The 21,295-nt window shown below is 50.1% G+C and overlaps 1 protein-coding gene across 1 annotated transcript in view; it reads left to right on the top strand.

The window, feature by feature from the left end:
* LOC114004730 (collagen alpha-1(XXV) chain-like) overlaps nucleotides 1–20,956 on the top strand; it is a 41,785-nt gene extending 20,829 nt beyond the window's left edge. The window contains exons 10-15 of the mRNA XM_027765824.1: nucleotides 2,715–2,768; nucleotides 4,219–4,245; nucleotides 5,069–5,122; nucleotides 10,545–10,622; nucleotides 12,401–12,439; nucleotides 16,741–20,956. Coding sequence (XP_027621625.1) covers nucleotides 2,715–2,768; nucleotides 4,219–4,245; nucleotides 5,069–5,122; nucleotides 10,545–10,622; nucleotides 12,401–12,439; nucleotides 16,741–16,743 — 255 coding nt within the window. The 3' untranslated portion in view covers nucleotides 16,744–20,956. The remainder of the gene's footprint in view (nucleotides 1–2,714; nucleotides 2,769–4,218; nucleotides 4,246–5,068; nucleotides 5,123–10,544; nucleotides 10,623–12,400; nucleotides 12,440–16,740) is intronic.
* The last annotated feature ends 339 nt before the right edge of the window (nucleotides 20,957–21,295 follow it).

Genomic DNA, 21,295 nt, shown 5'->3' with positions numbered 1-21,295 from the left:
CCCTCCCCCACCCAGTAGGCACACGTGCCCAGTAGCAAATTACTGTAAAAATCGATGGAGTTATTTCAGATGAGGCCTACTCCACCTTATGTGAAGCCTCTTGTTAAACCCCCACTGACTGCTACACACACGCAGTGCATACATGCACACGCACGCACACACAGTACACAGCGTGCACACATGCACACACAGTGCACGCACACACACAGTGCACGCACACACACACACTGCCATTTTAAAGATCTTGAGTAATACTGCCAAGTCAAGCTAAAAGAAACTGATGTTGAATTAGTGCTCTTGGGTTGCCAAGCCCTGTTCATTAAAAACAAGACTCTAACGTGTGGTACCAACAATACCTACTCTTTATGGCTATATAATTTGCCAGCACGTAACTTCATCTGTTAAAATCACACCTGCTCTTCAGAACAGTTCTTGCAGAACATATATCACCTCTCTTACTTTACAGCCATGCGACCCAGGCTTAGAAATTCAGGGTGAAGGACCAACAATTGGTGTAATGGCTGTGTCCCTGGACTCACATGTAGTCAACCACGGTCGAGTCCCAGACCCAGTGGCTTAAACTCACACCAGGTACGTGTGTGTGCGTGCCCAAGATCCTGAGAGGAGACTGGAGGAGACAGGATTGTGGCGTGGCCATCCTCCCTGGAGGGGGATTTCTCACTTTGTCTCTCTCTGTTTTTCTGGTGAGTACACATGCCTGATAGCAAAAAATCTCTCCAAAAAAGAAAAAGAAATTCAAGGTGAAAAGTTGCAAGGCTGACCAGCTGGGGGTGGCACGGCTGCCACACCACTCTGTGATGCTGAGGCCACATGGAATGGCCTCCGGGTTGACGACCTGAGGCTTCTCTGACCCCAGGGTGACACTCATGCCAGCGGTCCTGGCTGGCTGAGGCTGGGGCGGGCTGCAGCCAGAGACCCTGCTGGGATGCCTATCCCTGTCTCTCTCTGTGTCTCAGAAGAAATAAACATAAATAGGAAAGACAAGAAACGACCCAGAGCCAAGTACCAAACACAGCAGAACTGGGATCGAATTGAATGTCTCGTTTGAAGCCTGGCCCCTTCCCTGAGAGCAGCTTCTGCCCTGCGAGTAGTCACTGTGGAGTCGAGAGGCGGGACACGCGGCAAGTCTTCCTCCTGCCTATAGTCGGGGTCCCTCCAGAGCTGTGCCCGTGGAGTCTGCCAACCAGCTCCACCGCTCTCTCGAGGCTACGTACTCATTTATTTGAAAGCTTGTTGATTTACGAAGGGTGAGGGGCACCCGCAGCAGGGCCTCCTTGCACTGCGACCCCTTCCTGAGCCCTCCAGCTAGGCAGGATCGTGGGTGCACATCTGAGGGGCTCAGGTTGACTAGGGGATCAAAGCCAGAGGCAGCCATGTGGCTTCCAGCACTGCAGCGGAGGACCGGCTGGCTGCGCCAAGGCGAGGACCTCCCACCCTTGGACAGAGGAAGGAACGCCAGCAGTGAGCCGAAGCGCGTGCGCCAGGGAACCTGGAGTAGACACAGCCGTCAGTCAGCGCTCAGACCAGGAACGGCCGGCCTGTCATTCCCGTGACATCGGGAGCTCTAACCTGCAGCACTGCTGTGAGGGGGGTGGGGGTGGGGCACGTTGTTTGGAAGCTCACAGAAACATGGGGTTATGCCCGAAGTTTTTATACTAAATACACCTTGATCTGGAGACAGCGGCAGGAGAAGACACTACTTGAAACACAGAAGCTCTCTTTCTGGATGATCGCGGCGATTTCTCTCCAAGGAACCGCTTCTAGAACACTTGTTCTTCGTCAGCATTTGAGAGCATCACCCCAGCCGGGGAGCACTCGTGTGCGAATAGGTGCTGGGGAGGGGCAGGGCGAGGCACACTCAGGCACTGGGGAGAGCGTGCAGTCCTCGAAACCTTCTGATTGGAGAGGAAGGAAAACATGGGCATGACTGGGTTGATTCGACTGGATTCGTCTGTTCAGAGAATACTCAGTGACACCATGCCAGGCCCCGGGAGTGCTGCGACTGCAGAGCCAGAGGGTCTGGACGAAGGCACACATGGGCGAGGGCAGGGTGGGGGAGATCCAGGTGAGAGGCAGCTGGAGAGAGGAGGTGGCAGTGACAGAAGGACTTCCCTGAAAAGAGATTCGCCAGGGAACAAAAAGCATGTATTCTATGTTTCTTTTTCATGTAAGTAACTTCAAATCGTTAGGAATTGAAACTCAGGCCGGAGAAGCCCAGTCCGGCACCCTCAGTGTGCAAACCCTTCTGTTGTCAGCAGTCGCTTACTGGCCTTCTGTTTCTCTCTCTCTCTCTCTCTTCCAGTTTTAATTTGTTTATTTCTTCCATGAGCAAGAGAGACAGAGAGGGAGCACCCACACAGGGCCTTAATACTGCAGTATTAGGGTTCAGCTTCAGCCATCCTGACCTGTGGGCACACGCTTGCCCGGCACATGCAGAGGGATCTCCAGATCTGACCCCAGAGCCTTCCCACGTGGGTCCTGTTCTCCTGACACGCCGCCATCTGGCCCCTACCGCCCTCCTACAAATGTGGCTGAACAGAACAAGCTTCATGGGTCATCCCCGTCCCTCGGCAGAGCCCTGGCCGAGTCTCTGGGATTTGACGGGTGGTACCCCCAACAGAGGCTTTACATGTAGAGAAAGCATGTGCACATGGGGTGCGTGTGCGATTTGAACCCCCTGTTTTCCATTTTAGGGTGAAAAAGGAGCCATGGGAGAGCCTGGACCCAGGGGGCCCTACGGTCTGCCCGTAAGTTTCCGGTCCCGTGTGCAGCCGCCACCTTCCGCAAGCGTGGTGGCGCGTCACTAACCCAGCTAGCCCGCCCCTGTCAGGCACACTAACTGTGTGTGAGGAGCAAAGAGCCCCAACGGTGCCCAAACCCCGTCCTGCACGGACGCACGGCCAGCCCCTCACCCTCCTGGCCATCAGACACACACCCACGCATGCCCTGAGGGTCGAGGCTGCTGCGGGACTGGCAGGGCTGACCTGCAAGGGTTTTGGCTGCCAGAGCGTGCCCTCCCCGCCCATCTGACGGGACAGTCAGAACTGCCACTTCCTTGGAAGGTCGCCGTTCCGGGAATGGGCGTGGACACGTCACGTAGAACAGTCCGGGCTTTGTCCTCACGGTGGCCACTAAACCCCTCTTGCTAGTAGAACTCGCTTGTGGAATGAACTTGTGTTTATGATCATCCCATTTCTCAGCCTGTCCTGCCCCTGTGAGGATAGTGATCAGGTCACGGGCCGAGGACCCCACCTTCTGGCAGTCCTCAGCTGCACGGGCTCAGGCTGAGGCCTCAGGCTGGCCTCAGGGACATTGTCTCTGTGGTCAGTTCCTCTGACTCTGTGAGCTTGGGTGGGACCATGCAGAGGCATGGGTTTCACATGGAGGCAGGGCCCCTCACCACCACACCTCTGCATTCCTCTCATGAGCTGAAATGACACACTTAAGCCATGGTTATGCCAGTGCTTAACAAGATGCTGCTTTTGAAATAGATTTCAAAATCTAATTGACAGAGCCCAAGAGCCTTTCAGGAACTTTGGGTGGGTCCGCAGGCTGGCCTGCCGGGGCGGTGACCTTGACGGCCAGCCCACGGGTGGCTTTCTCACCCTGGACTCCTGTGCTTCGCGGCTCATTCATTTACAAAACGTACTCATTAATAAAGCAGGTTTAGGTTGGAGCCCTCACAGCCTTCATGTCTATACATAAAGTGTGTGTCTGGCCAAACGAAGACTGTTTACCAGTAAATAGTGTCCACATCCTTTAGTCTCCTCAGAGCTGAGTACTCAGTTGCCAAGTTTAGTTGCAATGACACCTCGGCTGATGCCGGTACGGTTCCGAATCAGCTAACCAGTATTTTTGCCTTAGACTGGGTCTGGCAAGTGTCAACCTTCAATACCAGCCTCTAGGGTCGTCGGAATAGTCATGACCTATTTTGTCTACGTTTTTCTAAGCAAAAATGTGCCAGGACTTTTCAGACACCCCAGTGTTTAGCCCAGCATGTAGTGAAAACTCTCCCTGACCCTTAATGCTCCCTAACAGCCACTTCACGGTCACAGCAGTCCGTGCCACTGGTCGGTAGTCTCTCTGCCTTTCTAGTGGTTCTCCTGACGCTGGGGCTGCATGTCCAAGCAGCCCTAGGTAAGACAGGACATCGTGGGGCCAAGGAGCACTAATCGAGCTACTGTGGTTCTTTGGCAGGGCAAAGACGGAGAGCCTGGCCTCGACGTAAGTAAGACGCACGTAAACGTCCCTGTCTGACAGCCGACGGTCTCGGACGGTCTCCGTCATGCCTGACAGCCAGAACGCGTCTTTTCTTTGCAGGGCACAGAGCACGCGTTGCCATGCATGTTACAGCAGTGAAAGCGTGCAGCGTTTGCATGAGATAAACGTAAAGCCCGAGGCGTGAGTGCTGGCATGACAGATAACCTTCGTGGGCAGTGGTGCCTCCGAGTCCTTTCCTAAATTAGGCATCGCTTAACATTGCCCTGGCCCACTTCTGGAAAATACGGAAAATCGACATGCCTCCGACAGCCACCCTGGGGAGTGCGCATGTAGCTCTCCTCGCAAGGCTGTGACCCAACGGTTCGCCCCTCGGCGTTAGGTCTCTGTGTGTCCTACGCTAACGTAATTCTACAAAAATAACGTCCAAAAGTGCCTCTAGAAGTGAGCACTGCCCTTCTGTCTGCAGCAGTGGCGATGGCCAAGGCCCCACTGGTTGCATTTGCTGAGCCCCGCCCTGTTCGGGTCAGTGGACACCCTCCACGTAACCCCACCCAGCTGCACACACTCCTTAAACCCAGAGCATGGCGAGGTAAGTGTGCCCAGACCCACAAAACCCGCCAGCTCACGGGATCCAAACTAGCACCCTGGGCCCGCCCGCTGTGTATTTCTCAGACGGGACTCCGTTTCCCAGGGCTACTTCCCTGTGTCTGCACTGGCAGGCTTCCATGCCTCCTCACCCTGGATAAGCTCACACACGAATCCCAGGTGGTTTTTCCATGTGACTTTGCAGTTCCGCCAACAGATCTCTTTGCTTTTTATCCTCTAGGGCTTCCCTGGTCCACGGGGCGAGAAGGGTGATCTGGGAGAGAAGGGAGAAAAGGTGACCTCCGTCCGGCCTCTGCATGGTCTGAGTCCGCTCGTGCTGCCTGCTGCACTGTCCAGCCTGTCCAGCCACCACTGCCCTCTGTTCCTCTGTCCTGTGCTCCAAAAACACTGCTGCCCGGTCTAAGGGTCAGGTCTCCAGGGAGGAACGAAGGGTGACACCACTAGAAATAAGGGCTGTCCCACCTGGAAGGAGCCCTCTGTAATCCCGACAGCCCGGCTAAGTCTCAACTTCCTGACCTCTGTTTATTGAAAAGGAAAGGGTTTTTAAAATGACTTTGCTAGAAGGTACATGAGCTCACCAAAGAGAGACAGAGTCAGAGAGAAATGTGAGATACCACCCATGGGGTTGGGGGGGTCATGCCACAGCCCCTTTCCCATTCCCCCCTCCTCTTGGGATTTTGGGCATGCATGCACATGAACCTGGCGTGTTTCTCAAGCCATCAGGCACAGGACTTGAACTGTGTAAATCAGTCAGGTGGGATCCAGCCACCTTAACCACTATGCCACTGTATGGCATGAAAAGAAAAGGGTTTGGGTTTTTTTTTATCACTTATTTTTAAATTTGTAAAATCTTTTTTTTTTTTAATGCATTCATTTACTTATTCCATGAGTGAGAGAAACAGAGACAACACCCCACTGGGCCCTGACCATGCCGGGCACACTCCGGTTCTGGAGTGAGCAGGGTCTTCCCAGCTGCACCCTCACAGAGGGTCCCACGTCGCTGCCACGCGGCCCTCTAGCCCCAGAAATGGAAAGCGTGGAACTAGACCGCACGCACCCTGTGTGGCATCCGTTCACCCTCCCGTGGCCCTGGGGGCCAGCACACATCTGTCTTCATGGCGTTCCGTTAGACACAGGCTGCCGTGTGTCTCTGTGTTTTGACTGGAAGATGGGGTACGAGCAGCATGGCCCATGAACCCCAGCAGGCCGCTCCGCAGGCCTCAGGCCCGCCGCTTCCGCTCAGAGCTGACAGCCGGCTCCTGTGAGGGTGCGTGTCCTCTGGGCCTGCGGGAGCCAGGGCGAGGCCATGGCTCCGGGCTGAAAACGACATTGGCGGTCACGGCACCTGGTAGCACAGCTGGTGAGCCGTGGAGTCGGGGCTCATGGGCTTGAAAAGCACACCACGTGCAAGCGTGCCTAGAATCCTGATGGGAAAATAGAGAGGTGAGGCTTCCGTGGGACACGGAATGGCGTAGGCCCTGCGGGTGATGGTGCAGTGTTCTCAGCCGGGCCGGTCGGAGGTGTGGGCCATGCTCGGTGCATCCTCTTTACCATCTAAATGATGGATACTGATCGAATGCATACATAATAATAATACAATTTTTTTAATTTAAAAAATAAAATCCTGGCGGGAAGAAGAAATGGAAGAAAAAGGATTGCAGGGTGACTGCCCCATCGAGAGAGGTTCTGTCTCCCTCTGTCTCCCTCTCTGGTAATTTTATTTTTAATTTTTTGGTCATTTTTCTTGTCCTCTCCTTTGTTCTTTTCTCTCTTTCTCTCTTTTTTCCTCGCTGCACTTTGCTTGGGTCTTTGACCTGATAGTGGGTGCCCTGGACGCAGCAGAAGCCATGGAAACAGCCCTTCAGTGGGGTCGTGACCATCTTAGAGTGGCTGAAGTGCACTGCCATGGCCCAGATGCCAGCCTATCCTGAGCTCCAACCTGAACCAAGGAAGTAGTCTTTTCCATTGCTAGTGCGAGGACAGCTGGGTCCAAACACGAAGTGAGTGAAGCTGGACCTGTACATCGTGTCCAGAAATTAACTCAGAAAGGACAAAACACCTACAGGTAACGGTTAAAAACCAAAACACTCTTAGAAAGAAGCCCAGATGGAAATACTCATGACCTTAGATCGGGCAGGTTTCTCAGCTATGACACCAAAAAGCATAAGCAACCAAATAATAAATTGGACTTCATTAAAGAAAATTTTTGAGAGATTTTTGCTATAGGGCACGTGCACTTGCCAGAAAGGCAGAGAGAGACAGAGAGATAGAAAGTGAAAAACAACCCCCAGGGGGATGGCCACGCCGCAATCCCTTCTCCTCCATTCTCCCCTCAGGATCTTGGGCACGCACGCACACGCACCTGGCATGAGTTTAAGCTACCAGGTCCAGGACTCGAACCACGGTCGACTACATGGGAGTCCAGCGACATAGCCATTATGCTAACTGCTGGTCCCTTCATTAATTTTTTTTAAAAACTACTTCCTGATTAATTCCTGTCTTGCTCTATTTAAAGCATTGTTTTTAAAGCCATATGCATTCTCTTAAACCGTGAGGTTCAAAAGAAAACAAGCCCAGTGACAGCTGTCCAGGAAAGAAGGACCCCAGGCCTGCCCCGCCCGCGAGGGCCTCTTCCCAGAACTGGCCCCAGAGCCCTCTGTCATCCCCATCAGTAGTGTCACGTGTGCTGAGCACGGGCGTCTCCCCACGGGCTCCTCGTAAGACAAGTCCAGATCCTCAGCTGTCCCTGAAGGCAGTGCTGCTCTCTCCCCACATTCCAGGCAAGAAAACTGAGGCATGAAAGTTTTTAAAAAGCTTTTAAAAAAAGAAAATTGAGGCCTAAAGAGCATTTTTATTCTGAATTACAAATTCTAAAAGCACATTTTAATACAAATGGTGGGGGCCAGCAGGTGGCATGATGGTTAAAGCACTGGATTCCCAGGTAGCTGACCACGGTTTGAACCCCAGACCTGGTGGCTTGCTTTCTCACTTTCCCTCCCTCCCTTCCTCCCTCCCTCCCTCTCTCTCCCTCTCTCTCTCTCTCTTTCTCTGGTGAGCTCACATGGCCTATAGCAAATTAAAAATGATAATAACAAAATAGTCCTTATTTTTAAAATAATAAAGAAAATGAATTATTTTAAAACAAACCAAAACAAATAGTGCACGCAAGCCCTCAACCCATGTTGAGTGTTTTAAAGACTCCGTGTCTCTGTTTCATACTTACAGCTACAACCAGTGGGTTGTACAAGTTGAAACTCTTACTCAGAAGTATGTCGCCGTAATGAGGGTGCTCGTTCTTATCATTTCTTAATCAAGGAAGAAGTGATCGGGAACGTAGCTCATGAAGCCTGCCGTTGCCGACGTGATTCTTAGAGCACTGTCACTCACTGGTCCAAAAGCATTTCTATACGCAGATTCCACGGTCAGGGTTTCGTGTTTAGGAAAACTGGATTCTAACTAAACCCTTCACGCGTGTCGTCTTTGCCGTGGGACACAGGGTTGGCAGCACCCTTCCTGCTCACGCCCGACGGCGGCCGTGCGTGGCTGGGGGTCCCCCTGTGTCCCACGACAGCACTGGTTGGCAGCACCGTCCCATAAAGCCTGACCCATTAAAACATGCCTGGGAAACGCTGCACAGCCCGGCACGGTGGCAGTCATGGTTTCCAGGGGATGGTTAATGAGTCGGCGTATGAATACTGATCAGTAGCCATTACACCGCTACCGATTAGCCTGTCCGTAATGCCCACCACACCTGGTCCGAGGCACACCGCTGCCTTCTCAGAGGCCGGCGCCCCACACGTCTGACCACGTCCGGGCACTGCTGTTCTGGCGAGAGCCAGCGCCTCCCGTGGCCCGCCATCCCGCTCCGCCCACGCCTGCCCTCAGGTCACCAGGCTTCTCAGGTGTTCGTCTGGGATGGCGGTCGAAGCCACACAGGACTCTCCTAGCGTCCCGGGCCCTTGCTGCAGTGTTTTTGGCACACGGGAGACAGGAGGCGGGCCCATCCCCGCTGCCGGAGCGAAGGGACCGGTCTGAATGCATTCCTCCTGGAGCTCCCGTCTGTCCTTCCCCGTGAATATCCGCACTGCTTGGCCTCATGCGTTATTCCGTGACTGCAGAATGGGAGAGTGTCTAGTGCCGTGTTTGCAGGCCACAGCTCCTGTGAGACGGGTGTGCAGGGCAGCGGCGTCCGAGCAGCTGGGTGCCTTCCTGCCTCCCCGCCTTGCCTCCTTTCCTCCCCCCGTCCCTGGGCCACGCAGCCCCACAGCCCACCTGACTCCTCAGTACTAATCTCCGTGGCTGCACCCCACTTTCATTGCCTTGCCCCCCTCACCTTTACAAGTCCAAACGCTTCCCTCTCTGATCAGATCTTTTTCTCCTTCTTTTCGGCCTTTGCTACATTGTGAGTAAGCTGGAAACTCACTTACCATTGTGGTACCGGCACGGGGTCATTACGGGGGTGAGCCAAAGACCCCCTGGTTTATCGAGAAGTCTCTCTGGTCGGCACTGCCACCCTCGGGACATCTGTGTGCCAACTTCATGTGGAAATGGTCCACTTTTAGCTGCCAAAAAAAGAATGTTAGAAAAAAGAGAGAAGCATGTTCGAATACTTTGAAAATTTTAAAATGAAAGCTACATTAAAAATAATATAAAACTGGATGTATCTCTAAAGGACAGATGCCGTTAATACGTTTTTCCCCTTCCTTTGATTCAATGTAGCTTTCATTTATCACAGGATCAGAGGGAGAGCATGTTGAGGAATCGAAAACCGGGTGACGTTATCTGTCGTCCCCCCAACCTCACCTGCCGCTGTCTGGCTTTGTACAGTCGCTGGCTCCGGAGAGTGGGTGCCTGTCCCCCTTACCTGTAAGAGCCAGCGCAGACGCCCGGCTCCCCATGCACTGCGGTCTGAGCCAGCACCGAGCTTCCTGTCTGACGGGCCACGCTCAGGCCTCCCCCTCTCCTCTGCTCAGCACGGTGCTGCCAGGAACCCACGGTCACCCTGCAAGTCCGGGTGGTTTTGTAGACTGGCATGCCTTATCTAACCAGACCACAGTGGTAAATGCCCTTCCAGACTTTTCCTAGCTAAACCATCTTCCCAATCACCATTGTTTCCCCCCCAAATAAAACCTGTCTTTCATTTAAACCCTTGTATCCACAGGGGGAAAAGGGAAAGAAAGGCAAAAAGGGGCCTAAAGGGGAGAAAGGAGAACAGGGCGCTCCGGGATTAGATGCGCCCTGCCCGTTGGTATGTCTGCCGGGAACTGTGTCCAGACATCTTGGGGGGGGAGCTGGGAGAGGAGCAGCCTGCAGGGACGGGACTGCAGCTTTCTGGTCGGACTTTCTACAGTGAGCGCAAGACCCCAGAAATGTCTGTCTCTGGCTATGCCGATACGCCCACCCTTCTCCCGGGCCAGCTCACGCCTGAAGTATCACGGTGTGGATGGAACCAAAACTCAGGACCTACAGAGGGACCTGTGCTACTCCATGCCCACAGGGGAGCCGGCGTGTCCAGCACCCCCGCCACCGTGGCAGTCATGCCAGCACCGGGTCCCCGTGTCCGGCCTCACTGCTCACCTGTGACCTGTCCCCTCAGAGCTGCTCCTCCCCCAGCCTTCGCTGTGTTTATTTCTATGCAGTCTGTGCTGAAGCGAGTTCTTGTGCTGGTAACGTTATGAGTTAATCTTTACAAACAGGGATTCCGTGGCGTTAAGGGGGAAAAAGGGGAGCCGGGCCAACCTGGCCTGGACGGGCTGGACGCCCCTTGCCAATTGGTACAGTATTCCTCTCTCCTGCACCTGCATGAGCACCTGTGCGTCCTACATGCTCGTCTGCATCCGTGTAAACTGCTCTCAGAGCGAGCTTCACAGATGGACACCACATGCATGTGCATGCACGGCCCCTCGCCGCTCTCCCCGGAGTGGGGCGGGCAGCACGCACCTGCCCTGGTGCAACTAACCTGTGGGACCTGCACGGCTGACGGCCCAGCCCGGACTTCTTGGCATGTTCGCTGACTCCAGGAAGAGCTAAAGAATGCTCGGGTGGTGTACAGCTGTTCGGTGCAAGGGCACTGCTAGGCCGTAACTTTGGGGTCTCCCCCTATGGTAACTACTTTCCTTTTCCTTTAAAAGAAATAAAGGGATTGTTGTCTCTCTCGCTACATTTCTGTCAGGCTGTAAATGGCCAAAGTTACAGAATGAAGCTCCTGTGCTCAAGAGTTAACCATTTCAAGGGATGATTTTAAGAGACCAGAGAGAAGAAAAGCGAGTTCTCTGAGCTTCTGAGATGACCTTACTCTGCAGCCCAAACCCTCCGCTCTGTCACGTAACCACTCCAATTTAATGGTCTCTCCTTTGGAAACTCACTTTCCTAAATAGACACACTTCCTTATCTCCATTGGCATGAGCTCAAATTCCTCCTCATACTAAAATCTAAAAGTCTTCTGGTTGATCCTTCTCCTTGTACCAATCTGGCATTCTCAATTTTTTCCCAAATATTTTATAAAGCTATTTCAAAGTTTTGTTTCTATGATTACCATTTGAAAGAAAGGGTATTCCTTTTCATATTCAATATTCCATATTCCCCAAGGTGTGAAGGGAAGGTTTAGGCTATGTCGGTGGTTACACTTGGTCCGCGTGTGCTTACATTGTTCTTCGGTTATGAGCATGGCTTTAAAGTCTTTATAGAAGAAAATGTGTTCTGTCGGTAATTGTAATCGGAAGGCCTCAGTATGAAGTGCCAGCCTTCTATGTTGTTTGCCTGACTTGGGTGACAATCACATTTTATAATGATTTCGGGGGGAGGACAGAGCATGCCTTTATGACACACCAACTCTTCCTGCCTGGTTCATACCATTTGTATCTGAAGAATGCTTACATTTTGATTAAAGTAGATTTCTGCAGCATTTAGGAACTTATTTCATTCAGAATGTATTAACTGACTTCTGAAGGATGTAATAGGAAAGCCAGTGAATGCTGTGGATAACTTTGATGTAAAAGTGTAGACAGGCTTCCAGTCTTTCAGCTCAACTAATTTTCTTCTACTATATCTACTTTCAATATGGAAGGCTAAAAAACTCTGGCCTGTGAAGAGCTATAAACTTCAGATAGAAATGGTTCATCATTGGTTATTGATCATTATCATGCATTTAGCCATCGTTTATAGTGACCAGGAAGAGAAATTATTTTGGTTTCTTTAACAAAGGTCATCGTGATATGTGTTTTAATGCAATTCAGATGCACAGGACAAATTTGTTGTCTATAGGCATAACTGGCAGGAGACCATGATGCTTTGTAAATTCCTTTTTAAAGGCATAGCCTTTCCTATACTTTATGCTTTTTTATAGTCTATACTCATTCTGGAAAACATTTGAATTTTCTTCATTTTTAATTAACATAGGGTAATATATTAGCAGTTGCTAGTTAGTAACAGATGCCTATGAGCAAAGCTAACTAATGGGTAAAAATCTGGTTTTTAAGCCTCTGTTCATGTGAATTATGAAGTCTGATCATAGATGGGGTCTGAGTAATTCTTTTGCTTCTCTTTGAAACAGGGGCCCGATGGATTGCCCATGCCTGGCTGTTGGCAAAAGGTAGGCTGTACACAGTTATTTCTAAAGAGAAGCACTGTCCCTTTCTCTTGGTCTCGCCTAGTCTTTTCCATTGAGAGTAGATTTCTTGAATTTGACATTTTTAGAAGATATCTGGGTATTTAAAAACAAAAGGTCCCCACTCCAGAATCTCTCTTTGTGAATAGATATACCGCTAATTTCTTTCTAAGCGAGGGAGTGAAAAACAGTTCTGAGCCAGCAGAGTAGTTTGGACTCTTCTCTCTCTCATCCTGTTGATGAGATAGGGACAGTGCGTCTTGATAACAGCCTGCCTGCCTCTCAATAAACTCTTTGTCCTCCCACTGTTTCAAACCATCTTAATTGTAATCGTTCTTCTCATTGTACTTAATTACCTAAATCAATACACTAACAGCTGGTAGAACCCTGTCAATGTTAGTCATGACACTGAGAAAGCAGAAAACATATGCGCCATTTTTTCCAATGATGTCTCAACTTAGGAGAATCTGATTGAGTTTCTCTTTTATTTTTATTTTTTTGGTTGAGGTCTTTCATAATATTCATTTATTCTGGCCTCTTCCTAGGGCCACCTATAGTCACTGTGTGTGTTCAATAAGGAAAGAAACTTACCTTTTTTAAATAATACTTTTGTTGCATTTCTAGTTTACCGATCATAGTTACATGTATTTGTGAGTACAGTGTAGTTTTTACAAAACATGTACCCAGCGTTTACCGATCAGATGAGCGTGACTTATGCACTCCATAGAACCTCCTGTGTTCAAGGCTATGAGAGAAGGACCCCTTTGGGCAGGGACCATTACTCCATCTAATACAATAACCTTGTAAGATACTGTCCCCAGTGCTGCAGGTGAGGAAACTGACATTCAGAGAGGTTCCAGACCTTTCCAGTCCCAGAGCTAATACGTAACAGAACCAGGAGAGATGATGGGTAGGAAGCTGCAGCAGCGCTTAGAGCAGAGAAGCGTGCTGACGGAGCCCCGGGTTCGTGGAATCGCAGCACTAAGCAGGAGCAGTCCTTTAACTGCGAAGGACTGTATGCATGCTCCCAGAAGACAGAGGATGTGCACAGACATCAAAACGAGCTAGAGGAAGTTCATGCTGCTTTGATTGTTTTGAAACATCTCCAACACCCTGTGGCTTGTTCAGTAATTTTGGACAGACCTGCTTCCCTGACAAAACCACAAAATTGTGTAGAATTAGCACAGCCGCTTTGGTGCCATGGTAAGGCAAGTGCCTGCAAGGCTGGAAACCATAAGGGTGGCCATGGGCTCAGAGTCCCCAGGTCGGCTAGAGAACGCTCTGGGAGCACATGGGATTCTGAGGAGCTGGAGGGCAGGGAAGGGATCACCGTGTGGCAGGACCCTGTCCAGGGCCCCTCTCTCTTCCTCTGCCCCTGCCCCACACTCCTGTGCATGCAAGTACTCTCTACTGTTAAAAAGAAAGAAAGGGACCAGCACTTGGCATAACAGTGATGTCGCTGGACGCCCATGTAGTCGACCACAGTTTGAGTCCCGGGTCCGGTGGCTTACACTCATGCCTGGCGCATGTCCGTGCATGCCCAAGATCCCAAGAGGAGAATGGAGGAGAAGGGATTGCAGCATGGCCATCCCCCCTGGAGGGTAATTTCTCGCTTTCTGTCTCTCTGTCTCTCTCTATCTTTCTGGCGAGTGCATGTGCTCTATAGCAAAAACCTCTCAAAAAAAAAAAAAAAGAAGAAGGAAAGAAAGAAGAAAGAAAAACCCTCTATGTGGGATTGCAAGAAAATGAGGAGGAAGGCCACCCAGGCTCTCAGCACAGCACCTCTGTCGGGGAGGACACCCTGTGCGACACTCTGTCTTTGTTTTTTCTTTCCTTTTTTTGGCTGAAGGGCAGGGAAGATGAGCAATCACCCCCAGGATGGATGGCCACACCACGGCCCTCGCCTGTCTCCTCTCAGGGTTTTGAGCAGTGTGCACATGCATTTTTCAAACCTCGGGGTCTGAGTCTCAAACCACTGTCAGTCGTGTGGGATTCAGCCACCGTGACTGCCGTGCCCAGCTGCCCCGTTGCTCCTTCTTGCTGAGTTTCACCTACTTGGCCGGGGAAAGAAAATCTTCCCTCTCCCTCTCAGCAGCATCATTAATTTAAGAGCACCCCGGCTCCACTTTCCACCTGTCAGATCACCAGCTCAATCATGTCTGAGGTCAGGGGGGTCCCGTGAAACCGGGCCAATCGTCGCACTCTCCGGCTCCTCGGAAACTGTCCCTTCGCCATGACAGCCCCATCACGGAATCCTTAATGCCCCCTGGGCTGGAATTACGTCCTCTAACCTTTGCCCTGCAACCTAATCTGTGACGATTCTTAGCACTCTTTATTATTTACACGGAGGTGCTGTAGACAGCTTGCCGCGCCCTGCCTCCCATGCCACCAGAGCGTCACCAACTGTTGTTTCCAGCCCCTCTGTGTCTCTCTCCTTTCGGAGATGACAAGGGCAGCTGCAGTCTTGTATGTGGTTCGTGGAAGGCCAAACCCATAGTCATACGAGATAAAACGATCAGACATCCCTCTTTTTTTAGTTTTTTTATGGAGGGGGCACCCCACAGGGTCCTCATACTTCAGTCCACCCCAGGCATTGGCCAACCGGGACCACAGGTGCACCTGTGTGCTGTGCATGTACAGACCTCGGGGCACGAACCCAGGGCCAGCCACACAGAGCGCCACCATCGCCCCTCCAGAAATCCCCCTCTGAAGCCCGTTTCCCACGGATGGCCCCACTCTACACAGAGTTAGGGATCTCACGGATCCAGCATCTCTTTATATGACTCGGGTGGATCCTCAGTGCTGCCACCATCGCCAGCCCCCACGAATGCAAAGTATTCTGGTCTGCCTCTCCTACAATGCCTTCCAAAAGGAAAGAAAACAACTAGAAAAGCGAGATGTTCTCAGATTTCTTATGTGGTGAACTTAGCTATCTCCAATGGTCAAATTTTTAAAAAATTATTTTGAGAGATTTTTGCTATAGGGCATGTGTGCTTGCTGAAGACACAGAGAGAGAGATAGAGAAAGTAAGAAATCACTCCCCAAGGGGATGGCCACGTCACAACCCCTTCACCTCCATTCTCCTCTTAGGATTTGGGCACACGCACACACGCACCCAGCGTGAGTTTCAAGCCGCCAGGTCCAGGACTGAACTGCAGTCAACCACATGGGAGTCCAGCACCTTAACCACTATGCCACCTGCTGGCCCTGTACCTTCATCTTTTCAACATTTCACTGAACTGAATTTTTCCACACGGGGCAGACAGGTTTGCTTCAGAACCTTCAAAGCGAAATAACAGGCTTTTAATGAATTTTATTCAATATGAGAAAAACCGAAATGTTGGCAGTCACGTAGATTACTTACAGAACACCCGTCACAGAATGGGAAGTAGAGACAGGTGAGGGTTTAGAGAAGCCAGCCCCTCTGGGCATGCTGCAGCATTGCCATGACACGCACAGACGCAGGGAGCAGTCTCAGGCGGGAAGGGACGGCCTCCTAGGCTCACCTAGGCGAGGATCCATTTTTCTTGGAAAGAAAAACACAAATTGCAAATGTCTCTGGATTCGTCAGCATTGTGGAGGGTAGACGAAGAGACCGCCACCATTCCTCCTTGGTACCGCCCACGCTTCGCACTGCGGTCCTTGAGTGACTGTCAAGGAGGTCTCTATGTCTGCTGTCAGCTCTCTCCCCAAAGCCCCTGCTCCTCCGTGCTCTCAGCACCCCTGAGCAACCTCAGCTGTTCGGAACCAAGGGCAGGTTGGGGCGCCGTGGGAGTCAGTGGAGCCTGAGTGAAGCATAAGTCCTGTGGGCAGGTCGGGCCTGCTCCCGGTTCACCGCAGGGCAGGGCCAGCAGGGAGAGAGCCTGGAACCGAAGGGCCTAAGGCACACGGACCAGGCGTCAGTGACCACAGCCCTGCTCAGGTCAGCTCTTCCCCTTCCACATGGCCGTGTAGCGTGCTCGGAGGGTGTGGAAGTAACGGTAACACAGCATTTAAGCATGGCGCGTCGGTAAGAAAACCCTAGTTTTCTGCTTTCTCGGAACAATTACTGAGACAAACGCCACAGAACTTTCAGTGGCAAAGGAATAATGTTGACCATAGGATGATGAGATGGAATGGCCGGCCATGCCATCCGGGAGTTCCAAGAAGTGGCATGTCGGGCTCAGCTAGCTCAGTGATCAGACTGTTCGCGGTTCTGCCAGCTTTCCTAAGATCAGTGTTCATTTGGGATTCTTACCCAGATTGCTAATGCTGTGTTTGTCTTTCCCGTTGTCTGTTTCCTGCAGTGATGAATCTAACTCTCCGAGCATGAAGCTGTGTATATAACGGTCCACTTTTTATATTTATAGTTGGAAACTGAGTTGCGGATTTTGCAAGTCTCAGATATGTTTACATAGAGCGCTTCTTCCTGTTCATGGTAGTTCACGTGTCACCCTTGCTCCACTTACATCTGAAACTGAGCGTGTTGTGACACCAGTGAGAAGCCTACCAAAAATAGAGGCCAGGATCTCTTTATCTCACACAAAGATAGTGTTTATATGGACATACCTGTGATAAAGAGTGACCGTCCCTGTTATTTTCTTACTTTTGGTTCGTTAATTGCATGGACAGGAAAGTGCCATGAAATCGTTTACATGACGTTGTAACCAAATACGGACAGTTTGGAAAACGGACGGTACTAACTGATTGTAGAGCTTAGCGTCCCCAGCCCGCTCCCCTTCCCTGTGAGCGCACCTCCCCTCGAAACCGACTAAACAGCATGTCTGCCTGCCAGCCTGCGCGCCCGGCCCTCAGATGCCGCCTGCCACTCGCCGAGGCCTTCAGTTACAGCTGGGCTTCTGTTCCTTTTGTCACCTCAAGGGGGTTACGCCATGGCTCATTGCCAAAAAGTGATGAGGTGGTGGAGGACACAGCTGGTCCATGTTTGAGGAGCTGCCGGCCTACAGCTTCTGGGGCTGTGGCTCGCGTGGCCACCTTGGCTGACGCACCGAGGGCTGATGCTGCCTCCAGTTTTCCGTGGGCTGCCCTTGGCAGTGAAGACGCGGGAGGAGGACCCACTCGGTACCCTGTGCTGTCTCTGCCGTGACCAAGCAGGAAAGGGGTTTACAAACGCAGACACCCAGGACAGCAGACTCTTTTCGGTGAACTGAATCCCAGCAAGTGCTGGCATGGTGTTTTCGGAACGTGACAGGCGTACGGCGGCACCCTTCTGGGGTAGGCAGTTCCGGGAAGGGCAGCCTGTTTCCGAGGACGCGGTGTGTACGTCCCACCAACGCTCAGGTTGCTGAGGAAGGAGGCAGCCAAGATAACCTCCCCAGAAGACGGGGGCTCACCGGTACAGTCCCCCCTGAACTGCAGTGAGGGCCTCCCTTCCTTGGAAGCCCCGACCCACGGCCAGCACCGCTACACAGCTCCAGGGACAGATATTTTCCATTCTTTTTCATATTCTCTCTCTGTTTTCAGTGCCAGGAATATGTAAAGATGTGCTGTCTGTCTCGCATCTCCTTTTAATTTAACTTTTTAAGCCTTCTGTCATAACAATTGGGCGCCACAGTCAGTTACCTTTTACTAACCTCTCCCGGTTTGGAGAGCTGCAGAGGGTACGAGAGAGTTCCGCTTTCGTTTTAATTGCTCTAAAGCATGAAAGCTATGCATTGTCTTCAGTACCTTTTGACTTTTCATGATGAATGTAACATACGTAGAGATGATCAGTTGCTATGAAGCCAAGATTTTGTCACACGTGGCAGTATTAGCTCATTTCTAATTCTTATGGTTCTAGGTTTTGTCTCTACTTAGATTTCTGTCTCTTTTTTAGAATTTCTGCGTGTTTGTCTTACCCTCCTATGCGCAGGCCAGATCTGAGATGGCAGAGGGCCGTGAGCTGTCGCTGCCACGGGGGCTTTTATTTCCGGCTCCAAGGCCACCTCGCCGTGGCAGACTGTGCCTCTCGGCCTGGTAGCTGGCTACTTGTTTTGAATCATCTTGCTCTAAGTGGAAGGGGTACATTAGGAGAAACTTATCGATAAAGAGCAGTCCTTCTTCACTGGGCATCTAATATTCCTCCTTACTCAATGCCATTTTGCAGGAAAACACCGAGTTTCAGACATAGGTTTTACTACTCCAGGGGAAACGAACTCGCTGTTGGCTTACGGTGACAATGGTTAAGACATAGTAAGACAAGGATCTTAAGGCCCTTATAAACCTTTCCACGTTAACCCAATGCTCCGCTGTCCAAGACGCAGTCTTTGTTTTCCTGCTAAATTTTTGCAGTTGGAAAGGTGGTAGAATCACTGCATCGGTCCGAATGGTAACATCCCTCGTATCGTTCCACATCCCTGAGCCAATTCAGTATTTTTAACAGTGCAGTGCATTCTCTAACGATTTCTTATGTGGCTTGGTTAGGATGAGGTACTGCGCAATGTCAGATTTGTCTTCAGTGGTTTGGAAAAATGAACCGAAGTACAGGAAATGTCATTCCCTTCAGGAAAGCGAAAACCAACGATAGTGTCTTGTCAGGGGTCCAGGGGCTCTATATCTTCCTCCTACTCCAGAACAAAGATCTTGAGATGCATCACTTTTACAACATGCACAGCTTCGGAAGAGAATACCTCCACAGGAAAAAAGAGAAATCTATATGAAGTGGGCGTGGCCCTTTGAAGAGTGCCGCTCTGTGCGCGCTGGCTTCTCGCTCTGTTACTGGCGTGACAGCACCGACTTATTCCATAATTAAAGGGAGTTGTAAACTTTCCTTACCTTGATTTTGGGAAGAAAAATGAAGGAATGCTGGCCCCCCGCCTCGCTCAGCAGAATCGCGGGTCTTCACCTCCCTGATGCAGTGATGTTTCTGAATACCATTTTGTCGCCATTTTAGAGAATTGTCAAATAGTTTCCAAATCAGTTATGTTTGTATGTTGGTAAATAGCGTATTTTTCTTAAAGATTTTTTTCTTTTATATTACATAGAGGATTGAGAAAAAAATGGAAGGCACATGGGAAATAAGTCATGGTCAGGTTGATTTCTGATCTTTCTCTCTTTAAAAAATGCCAGATGGGTGTACGTTTTAGCTTGAAAGTTGTTCTCCATTTGTGTCGGTTGGTGCCGATGTGTTTCTTTCCTTTTCTCTTTATGGACAATGCAACTTGACTATGGTAATTTCCTCTCTGTTTAATTGCATTCCTGAAGTGTTAGTGCGTGGTTTTACTTAGGGTTCATGATTTGGCTGCGGTTACGGTTCCCTGGCCCACACTTTTGCTGTGAAACAGGAGAGTGGAACTGAGGAGAGGTTGGGGCGCCATGGGAGGCGGTGGGGCCTGAGCGTAGCGTAGCTAGCCCTGCCCAGAGGCGACACGTTTGCCTGGGATCGGATCTGCTCGTGCCATGTTCTTCTCCTGCATCACGTGTTTGCCAGCTCTCCCTCACCTTGTGTTTTTCATTTACTCGTCTTTCAGCCTCTGATGGCACTGACAAAATCAGTGTTAGAGAGGCTTGCACACACCACCAGAGCACCTGGTGCACAAGTAACCCCACATTTTTCTTCCAGTTTTCATTTTTTGTTATCAAAAGCCATCTTGGAGGATTTTTTTTTCTCATGTGGTTTTATAGAAAACATTAAAGCACATTTAAACTCTGCCAGTGAAAGGTCTCGGTTTCGAGCTGTAGTCTATGCATATGATGCTCTGGAGTGACCAAGACCTTGTGAGTAAAGCGGTTTACACACCTGCCCTCTGCACGCGTGTCTCTTGCCGGCTAGTTCGGGAAACGGTTCCATCCGCATGTCCAGACATATGGAAAGATTGCCTTAAGTAGCTTGTATTTTCATCATTTAGGAAATGTGCTTAATTTCCAAGTTTTGTTAATGTTGCTATTGAAGTGTGGTAAGTTAGCAGCACTGTGTATCTTTTCTCCCACTATATATTGTCTTACCCAGAATCAGGCTATACTGTGTGCTATTGCAGTATCCAGTAAGCGACCGTAGGAACATAGAGATGCTGGTATTTTTGAAACCTTGTTTTTCTTTATTTCTTGATAATCCAATTATTAACATTTCACTCTACCAAAACCAGAACTTAATTCATACAAACACACTGTCCAGTCTCTGAGAAGTCCAGTTCCTAGGAAGCTTCTCTTTGCAGAAATAATAAGTTGGAGCAATCACATTTGATTCTTCCTGGTAAAATTGCCTGTGCCCAGTGGCGTTAACATGGTTGACCACGATGACTCGGCTGAATCATTTTCCAGTGTAAAGACCTGTGGTATCAACTTCTTCCTGTTTTTCTTGAATTGGCCTCGTAGTGGCTGAATCTGTTGGTGTTGCCACAGCGGACACTCCTGCAACTTAAATTTTCAATGGACTTTATTTCTGCTAATCCAATACTAATAGACATTTTCAAGGCTATTCTTCGTTTTGGAAATGGAATGCATGGAACTGCCTATGCTGCTTGTTGACAGAACTGTCCTTTTGGAAGTGGGAACTTTTCAAGCCTGACCTCTGTGTTTCATTTACTGATAGCTTAACAGAGAAAGTAACACTTCCCAAAATGCAGTTGATATTTTCACATATCTCAGAAATATTATGGAATGGGTTCACAGAACAATGTCTTACATCTTGTTGACATTATGTGAATATTCTTTATACTGTTGTAAATGTTTCATTCAACTCGATAACATTTTTAAAAGATGTATGTATCTGATTTTTCTTTAGGAAATGCTTTATTTTTATTTTTTTTTTACATTTTAAAGTTCATCTCTTTGTGCAGCTATTTTTATATTGCCAAGAACTCATATAAGTACAAAATAAGAAAATGCAAGAAAGAATTGTTTTTGGCAAGGGTTACACTGCTT

The sequence above is a fragment of the Tupaia chinensis genome, unplaced genomic scaffold (genome assembly GCF_000334495.1).
Source record: "Tupaia chinensis unplaced genomic scaffold, TupChi_1.0 Scaffold139767_1, whole genome shotgun sequence".
NCBI lineage: Eukaryota > Metazoa > Chordata > Mammalia > Scandentia > Tupaiidae > Tupaia > Tupaia belangeri.
The sequence above is the reverse complement of the archived record's forward strand: the minus strand, read 5'-3'. Positions and strand labels throughout refer to the sequence as shown.